General features: G+C 37.4%; 1 protein-coding gene across 2 annotated transcripts in view; it reads right to left on the minus strand.

Annotated features, from left to right (window-relative positions):
* Nucleotides 1-2,985: 2,985 nt before the first annotated feature.
* The window catches only part of LOC139941234 (protein mono-ADP-ribosyltransferase PARP14-like), an 80,573-nt gene continuing 73,533 nt past the window's right edge, over nt 2,986-10,025 (minus strand). For both annotated transcript variants that reach the window (XM_071937708.1, XM_071937706.1), the window contains 3 exons: nt 6,912-7,060; nt 6,350-6,527; nt 2,986-5,875 (listed from right to left, as the gene is read on the minus strand). In XM_071937708.1, the coding sequence (XP_071793809.1) occupies nt 5,592-5,875; nt 6,350-6,527; nt 6,912-7,060 (611 nt within the window). In that variant the 3' untranslated portion in view covers nt 2,986-5,591. The remainder of the gene's footprint in view (nt 5,876-6,349; nt 6,528-6,911; nt 7,061-10,025) is intronic.

Here is a 10,025-nt window from a genome sequence, read left to right on the forward strand (position 1 = left end):
TGTTCCATTACATGTCGTAGTGTCATACTCGCACGCACACACAATTATGGAGAGACAGTTTGCGTGCGAGGGGGGAATCCCCGTTTTGCTGATTGAATCATTGATTGGTTGAACTCGTCACGTGACTCCGTATAATAGGGTCAGCGTGTCAAATCAACAGTTGCCGCGACGGCGGTAATAAAAGAACAATATGTGCGTTGTGATAGGCTTAAGCTTACCTGTCGAAGGTAGTTTGCATGATGTGATCAATTGTGTTTATAGTTTATTCAAAAAGACTGTGTAAGTTTAATCCAATTCCAACTAGAACTGACTCCGCGGTAGTGCAGTAGTAATAATGATCCATAAGCTAAAGTAAAGTAGTCCCAGCCGACTTTTCATACCTTCCGCCCAGGTTAAGAAGCAGGACAGTTCTTTTCAGAACGGAAAAGTCTCCCGAACAATCCGATAAACCTTCTCCGCGGTAGTAAAATATGTAGCAATACAGTTCTCTATAAAGAACAAACTCTACCTGGCAATGGACCCTTCCCATGAAATATGCTAATTACCGTCACGCATGCGTACAGACCCTGTTGGTTGGCAAACGCCATAGAGTTGTGCACTAAGCAGACGCGCAATCGCGTCTGCGTCACGCAGCCATTAGCCGTGTACAAACATAGATATAAAATAGTTTTGTTTCGATATTAAACGACTCATTATTACACACGTGATTAGTTCTTATAGATTTTATAAGACTGATTGTAAAGTGCACTAGAGTTTTGACATTCGATATTGAAGACACTGGACACCTTTGGTAATTGTCTAAGACCAGTTTTCTTACTTGGTGTATCTCAACATATGCATAAAATAACAAACCTGTGAAAATTTGAGCTCAATCGGTCTTCGACGTTGCGGAATAATAATAAAATGAAAAACACCATTGGCACACGAAGCTGTGTGTTTTCAGATGCTTGATTTCGAGACCTCAAATTCTAAATCCGAGGTATTGGAATCAAATTCGTGGAAAATGTCTACTTTCTTGAAAACTACGTCACTTCAGAGGGAACCGTTTCTCACAATGTTTTATACTGTCAACCTCTCCCCATTACTCGTTACCAAGTAAGGTTTTATGCTAATATTTGAGAAATTACCAATAGTGTCCACTGTCTTTAAATCACAATTTGTGTTGTTTTTTCTTGCTGTGCTATTTTGCTCTTGGGAAATGTTGTACAGCCCTTTTGGATGTGAGATATATTTAACAAAAAAATAAATCGCTGATTACTATCGGCCCCTCTCTCCCAATCCTCAGGTTTAAATCACAATTTGTGTTGTTTTTTCTTGCTGTGCTATTTTGCTCTTGGGAAATGTTGTACAGCCCTTTTGGATGTGAGATATATTTAACAAAAAAATAAATCGCTGATTACTATCGGCCCCTCTCTCCCAATCCTCAGGTTTAAAGGAACTCCGAGTTGCCTAGTGGATCGGCCGAGTTGGTCTATGAAAAACGTTTGAAACCGTTTGTTATAAAATGCATAGGACCTATGGTTAGAAAGATGTTTTAGCAGTAGAACATAACGATCCACATAAATGTGTCTTAAAATTGCATGGTTTTTCTTATACGTCGTGGTCGTAAACTAACACGGCGCGCCATTTTGTGGAGACAAGTTTTTTACTCCATAAAATGGCCGCCAAATCATGCTCATCAAATTTCTTGAATTTGAACAAGTGGTAGCTGGGTAGTAAAGCAACTTGATGGGTGTTGGGTGTTTTGTATACAAATCACATGTCTATGCTGTTTCTTTCCATTCATAAATGAGTAATTCGGAAATTTTGATCCCCAGATGAGAATCATCAAGTTTTAATGTTTGTTGTAAATCTGTGATCTTAGACGAGTTTCTTTCTTACAAAATGTTCCTTTAAAGTAATCGCACAACATTGGTAAACAGTATTGTCCAAAGGCCCACACTTCGTGTATCACAACTTATATATAAAATAACAAACCTGTGAAAATTTAGGCTCAATTGGTTAACGGAGTCGGGAGAAAATAACGGGAAAACCCACCCTTGTTTCCGCACGTTTCGCCGTGCCATGACATGTGTTTAAAATAAATCCGGTATTTTCGATATCGAGAATTGATAGTTGTTTTAATGTTTTCTCAAAAAGTAAAGCATTTCACGGAATAATATTTCAAGGGAAGTCTTTCACCATTACCTTCTGTAAACCCTGTAAGTTATTTGTAAATCTGTGAACTTTTAATTTTTGTTCTGTTCAGAAAGTGTCCAATGGCTTTACGTTTATTCACAAGTCCTAAGTACAGGACTATCTTTGTGATAAGTCAATGGTCCAATTGAACACTGCGTTGGGGTGTGCCTGATGAGAAAACTCTGGACCAGTCATCAAGAGCAAGGTAGAACTTAAACTTTGCCATGGCTTCCATGCAGACAGTATTGGCGGAATTAGGCATTGAAACATTTTGTTTACGACAGCTCAGTTTGTGGAGGTGGTGAACGTAGGAGTGTCGCGGCCAAGGAGTACTGTCACAACTACTCGCCATCCACGCCACAAGCTTCATTTTACCCTCATTACCCAATTCTTCGGCTCGCTATCCATCGGCTCTTTTGGGATGTACTGGCTAAATGGATGTACTATTTCTTGTTCTGAGTGATACGTCAGGTACAAAGGCCTACGTGCAGACGTCATACGAGAGCATGAAATACGCCCAAAATGGTGACGTCACCTAGAAACTACATAATGTTTTAACGTTCACGTTCACGTGTTCGCTCTCGTAACGCGCAGCTAAACTTCCTTATATTGATTGCCATATGTGAACATCTCTAATTAAATCACTATCTTGTTGGTCATATTGTACTAAAATGAAATGGATAGAACATAATTGACCATTAGCTACTTCTGTTTCCATTTTCCACTGACAATGTTTATTATTTACTCCACTCTAAGTTTTTTATCTGTTGATGATTTGAGTATTTTTTCTTTAACAGATAATCACCCTGTTTTAATTACAAATGTTATGAGTGTTAGGAGCCAGAAAGTTTTTTAAACGAATGTGCAATGTCATCATCTGTAATCTGTTTTTTACCATTGCATTTTTGTAGTTACCCATGATAAACAAACACAAAATATATAAAGAAATAAATGACTGTGTTCGTTCACAAAGCAATGTTTTATCTGAAAATAACAAAAAAAGAAGATTTTCTCATGTTATCCAGAAATCCATAGTGCGACACATAGTTACGTAATTTTCTAGCATAAAATGATTGGTGGGCACAACAGACTACCAGGGCCCAATTTCATAGAGCTGCTAAGCACACAAATATGCTTAGCATGAAATTTCTGCCTCGATAAAAAAAAAGATTACCGACCATATTTCCAAATGATTTACAGGATGGGAAAGCAACAGCTGAATACCAGCCAAAAAGCAATGTGCAACAAATGGAAACTTGGTCGTTAATCCTGTTTTTATCAAGGAAGAAATCTCATGCTCAGCAGATTTTTGTGCTTAGCAGCTCTATGAAATTTATCAAACTTTTCCAGTCACGGTTGTAACTCTTTATAATACATATGGGCTAAAAAGGTCAAAAAGTTACCCCCAAAACTAAAATAATATCAAATTATGAATGTGTATTATTTGTAAATTACTGCCTGTTTTTGAAAACTTAAAACAAATCTTCCCATCACCCGCTGAAAGGAAACGTATTCAACTAATCGTCAGAAAATATTGTTGGTGTCAACTATGATTTTAAGTTCACTAAGCTCCACATTATTTCAGTTCAGTTGAGTTCTTTTCCCCCATTCACACACCAATCAAGTTGTACAATAATAGCTATATAGTATACTTTTTTTATAAAGATTAGATATAGCAATACCAAGGTAGAAGACAATTAAATTAAAACATATGGTAAACAAATACATGCATGTAGATGGAGGCCATAAAAAAAACATTGCTTTTCTGGAAATGACCCCCAGGAAAATACAAAAACTTTTAGTAAACTAGTTTGTTAACACAAACTTATTGAATAATATGTACAAAAACAACGTACATGAAACAGTCCAAATCAAATCCAAAAGGCAGTTAAATCTAGTATAGGTATGTACTCAAGAAGGAGTCCCTTGGTTACGTTTAAAGGAAAGAAGAGTGGGCAGTTTTAATAATAGAGTCTAGTGAAATCCATACCCTAGGACCTTCATGCCTGACAGTTCTATGAGAAAGTTTTGTACGTGCAAATGATTGGTGAAATTCTTTACAATGTCTTGTAAAATTACTGTAGACACATGATTTGTTTGTAAATAAAGAACAAATAGAACTAGGAAGAATCATAATCACCCCAAGCCGAAGATATATATGTCATTACAATATTGATATCCATCCTACCAAACTGGAGCTGTGAATATAAAATGTCTTACACAAAATACAATCTAAAACAACTGAAGTTTAAGTTTACAGCCGGTTTCACGAAACGCTAGGATCAATCCTATATCGAGTTAGGACGAGTAACCCGTCCTATCTTAAGATGAGTTCAATGCGTCCTACGTATTTGGATACGGAACTGAACCCGTCCTAAGTCCTAAGATTAATCCTAAGTCAGGAAGAGTTTGGTGAAATCGACGGCTGGACACGTTTGGTAATTGTCAAACACCAGTGTTCTTACTTGGTGTGACCAAACATATACATGTACATAAAATAACAACCTGTGAATATTTGGGCTCGATTGGTCGTCAAATTTGCAAAAGAATAATGAAAGATAAACATCCTTGTTGCATAGATTAATATGCGCTTTCAGATACCTACAAAACACTTCAGGGCTGAAACTTTTTAATTTGAGAAACAAATTGCCTCTTTTTCCAAAACTACATTACATGTACTTCAGTAGTGGGTGATCGCTACCAAGTATGTTTTATGCTAACAATTACTTTGAGTGATTACCAATATAGTCCAGTGCCTTTAAAGGCACTGGACACGTTTGATTGTTAAAATATTCTCAATTAGTGTATCTCGATATATGCACAAAATAACAATTTAATCTGTGAAAATTTGGGCTCACTTAGTCATCGAAGTTACAAGAACATCTCATGAAAGAAAAAAACACCATTGTTGCAAAATTTGTGCATTCAGATGCCTTAATTTTGTTTTGTTTTAGAATGAAATATTTTAGTGAGAAGTTACCGTTTTCCAGAGGGAGTCCTATTGAGGCGAGATGTTGTAAAAAACAAAACAATAGCCTGTATGTACATGCAAGGTTATAGTAACAGATTTTTTCTTTAAACCACAGAGATTGTCATTATACAAAGATTAGTATCTGCTCATTAATGAAGCACCCATCAATGAAACAACATGATTGCTTTATAACAGATGTTTAATTTGCATCTCGGGAGTGAAGAATATTAATTTTGTTTTGTTTTACACATACACACATAATTGCTTTATTTACAGGTTTACAAACTTTAAAACCAAGCATCAACGGTACTTGGTATTTTAAAAGTCATGTTGTTTTGGTTCATCATCGCATTTTTCATTAAATCATAATCTGGAAAATTTCAAAAATGAGGGAAAACTGATGAAAAAGCCTGAGTTTAGGTTATGCAACCGGGTTCTTTTGTTACTGGAATTTGATGAGATACTCTGGGTATGCCTGTGCATCATGAAATATAACATAAATGCCTGGAGAATTCATGTTGTCGACCACACTGTCAAACTTTTCAGCAGGATTCTGTGGTTTTGGAGGTGGAGTGATCATTCCATGGCTGCCTCTGATGTAATCTCCAACAATTACATTTGTCACGAATATGTGCTTTGTGCCATGTGCATTTGGTTTAGCATATTGAGGACTTGCAGAGTAGCTTGCTGAGACAGAAAAGTAGGTGCCATTTCCATATGCAGTTGCTGATGAAAAGAGAAAATAAATACCTATTGAGGTGTTTTTACCCAAAAGGGTAGCAAAAGTCCAAACCAATCAGAAGCGATGGGGGTCAGCGGGTCAGCATACATTAATGCACGTTTCAATTTGCATGTTATCGCAAATACATTGTGAAAAATGTCGAAACTCACAAACCACATGTTGGGTTTTTACCATAATTTTTATTGGCTTTAACTGTCCCGCTTTTTTTCTGGATGCTTTCCCTAAATCCCTTTCCCCTCCCTTTTTCTATAAATGGATATTAATTTGTTTGTACTTGTTTATGCTTCTGAAACAGGTCCGGTTTGGATCGAAGGCTAAGGCCATTAACCATAAAAGCTTTACATGATTAAGTTTTACAGGTGACTATTTTAAGTGCCCAACATTGAACCAGCTAAAATCTACGCTGATTCCGTATGTATTATGAAACTATTTGTAAATTATACATGAAATGAACTTACCATTCTTCCCACAAAAGCTGCGGTTGAATCCCTGTGTTATGATTCTTTTAGAGGTTTGCTCATCTGTTCCATGATAGAGAACCATCTCAATATTGTTAGTTCTTTTCAGGCGATTCTCTAGTGCCGCTCTACGGGCTTGATATTGCCTCATCAAATCTTGACTTTGAATTCTCTCTATCTAAAAGTCATACAAAAACAAAGTAGAGTTATAGCTTCTTATACAGCTCTAAGGTCTGTCACATAGTGACACTCATGGTGCTTCAACATTATTACCCCTGGTCACTGGGCCTTAAATCATTCCTTAAACCATCTCAGCTCCCTGGGGAGTATATACAGCCTTTGCCGCCAAATATGTGGCGCACTAGTCACTATAAGCTAAACAATCACAAGAACCACCTCTGCCCTCACAGGTACCCATTTACTCCTGGTTGGAGACACCTCTTATGGTTTTAACACTTAAAAGTGTCTTGCTCATATATATGGCTGTCAAAATAGCGCAACAAGATTTATTTATGGTGATGATGTTAGGTGAATTCGGTAAATATATGAAAGTAATGAATACCTCAATAATAGTGACATAACCACCCACAAATGCCCGGAACTTGGTTTCAACAGCTGTGTACTCCTGACATCCTGCAGTCAGCTTTACCATTTTTAATGACTCCTCTTTCATCATCGGTATCCAGTTACTTGGTGGTTCAAATCTGGCAGCTGCAGATAAAATGCACAATGAATTTAAACTGCAGTTTTAACCGACATGAAACTTACGTTTGTATGTTACAACTCCTAGTAAATTCAGTAGGTTTAATCTGGGGCTCAATCTCATTGCTCTGCTCGCCATGGAGCGATCCGAACAAAAATCACTTTGTCCACTTACAATCAGTCCAGTGTTAGAGTTCTCAAGGCCGATCTCGAGGCCGAATATGGATGGTTTTGGCCTTGGCCCTGGCCTCGTGCTGTGACACAGTCTTGGCCTCGCAGACCCATGACTCGGACTCAGCCTCGAAGGTCATGGACTCGACTACAACACTGCTTTACAATGTAGCAGTTGCAGGAGCTGCATTTATAAGCTAAGTGTGGTTAAGTAAGTGCACACAAGCATTTATTCTTTATTTCCTGTGAAATGTCCAAAAGGTTAATTGTGGATGTTCCTGCTACCCTTAGCACCAGCTTTTCCAAGATTGTCAGTGCCATAGAATTTGGCCAAGGAATGATTGGGACGATTTTTGAAGTGCTTCCCATTAAACCTTCTTTGACCTTTTTATAGTTCAGAGTATTTTACAAACACTACGCCAGGTTGGCTGACCTGGGAGTTTAATACATTGTATTTTTTGCATATTTTTAACCCTGAATTACCAAATATTCACAATTGACGTGGCTGAATAATGAATATCACTATTACCTTGATATCTCAAACGAGTCATTTGTTACAAAATAATAAACAAACAACCAGTTGCTTTTTCTTCTGGTAAGCCTCCTCTAGGAGGGCACTAATCTTTTCATGATAGTCTTCCATACCTGATGGAGTGCTGTACTTCCACTTGACCTGTAGTTTAATCAAAAATTACTTAGTTTAGTTTAATCAAACTTGAAGGAGCCCTTCGTCAACTTGCACTGCATTGAATTTACATGTAATTCTGATTTTGTTCATGTTGTGAATAGCAATGTCACACTCAATGAATTGTCAAAGCACAACAGACATTCTTGTGTAAGTTTTTTAACAGTAAGTGTTAGGCACAAAGTATGCATCTGTTCTTTCTGACAATTCAAAACTTTATTTGTTGGGCCATCCAACAAGGGGAACCTCTATGTGATTTCAATGAATTTTGTTCTTGTTAAACATTAGAATACAGTTTTGCTACTGCATATGGCCACTGCATGACTATGCAACCATTTAATGGAATCCTTCAAGCACTGATTGACACTATCCACAAATCGCTTGCATATTTTTGAAGTCAAGATACAAAAAAAACCTTTTTTAATTTCATAATAATGTGTGCACTCACTTCTTTAGCGAGGTGTTCCATCTTTTGCTTCTTCTTTTGAATTCTTGTGAACATCTGTGAAATGTCTAGTAAGGCATCCCTGACATTATATTTACATCCCTCCACACGGATGACCTTGGCCCGACCTTTAGAAGGCTCCACCGTTACCTTGGGTTGATAGTTAGGTAATCAAACAAAAATATGGTGTGAAAAAAATGTAATTTTTTAACTGTTGAGGACGCAACTAGTACACAAGCTCTTATGCGACATACAGCGGTGGTCTTACAAAATGGTATTTGAGTTTCTATCAGGTTAACAGGTCATGCCTAGAGTGAGACACTGTAGCATAATTATGGTGCGTACACATGCAACTGTTTCAAAAAGTTGCACGAGTATATGGTTCAGTGGAGCAGGCACTTCAAATAATGAATGGATTAAGTTTTTAATGGATTCGTGTCTAATGCCTTTTCCCTTGACATGCCAGCCAATATTTTGTAAAGCAAGGCCATTCCTCTCACTCCTTAATTTTAAGGGTTTAAAAGAAAGAAAACAATTATTATACACGTAATACTACCTTTTCAAGTGCTTTGGTGCTGTTGTCATTAGTGGCTATGTATAACTGGGGTTATAAACTGAGTTTTATTGACAACAAAACTATTAATAAGTTGCCTTTTATTGACTGTGTTTAACCCCCACAGTACACGTGAACAGAACTTGTAATGTACAAGCAAGTGGTTGAACAGGTTACTTTAGAGCAGTACGTTCACACAATAAGGAAACAATACTTGTATGTAAAAACATGTAAAGTTGAACCTACCTCATTGTAAACTTTTAAGTAGTTTTTGTTAATTACCTTACCAAACTTGATTTCACTGCCATTGCTATTACTGTAGCGCACCAACTATGCTGATTTTGGTCATCTTTAATGAAGCTCTGTACATTTTCAGTTAATTTGTTGTTATACTTTCAGGATAGACAGAACAGATTTGTATAATTTGAGTTTAAAGTCACCTGGAAGTGGTATTTTGTCAAAATAAAGCTTTTGTCACTAAAATATGTGTTTTGATGAGTGGAATATGAATCAAAAAATAACTAAGGTTTTAAACAATTATTAGTTTCCGTGTTATTAACAAATTTGAAAATAAGCCCGACCCGAGAGGGCGCTGTTCGTGACGTCAATCGAGGCGCGATGAATCACATTCAGTGACAACACAAGATAGTGACGCTTGGCGCAAGCTAAAACATGCCCTCAAAGTTGAAACAATAGACGATGTGACCGCTGACGTCACACGAAAACCATAACATGATTCGCGCGCATACTGCCGGGCAAAACCTTTGTGTTTTGGCAGCCAGCTAGAAAGTGTACGCAATCTTACTGTGACTGCGCAACTCAGTGCCCGGCGAAACATGACGTATAGAGTGTTTTGTCAACAGAGGGCGGTTTGAATGTAAACATAGGTCACATCGTCTTTACCTGATGTTTTTCACGTTAGGCAAATGCTCCTTTAGGTTCGGTACGTCTTTCAGGTACCTTTTTCGACTTCCCCACTAGCTGGAAAAATTGATGGGATGGCGTCATGTTTTAGAAAAGAACTTTTCTCTTCATGTCAAAATGTGTAGTGTATTCCGGATTCTCGGAGCACGACGGCTCGAAGTGATTGCTGCACAGCGCTGGAAAAGACTTGCAAACT

Source organism: Asterias amurensis, chromosome 8 (assembly GCF_032118995.1).
Source record: "Asterias amurensis chromosome 8, ASM3211899v1".
NCBI classification, from domain to species: domain Eukaryota; kingdom Metazoa; phylum Echinodermata; class Asteroidea; order Forcipulatida; family Asteriidae; genus Asterias; species Asterias amurensis.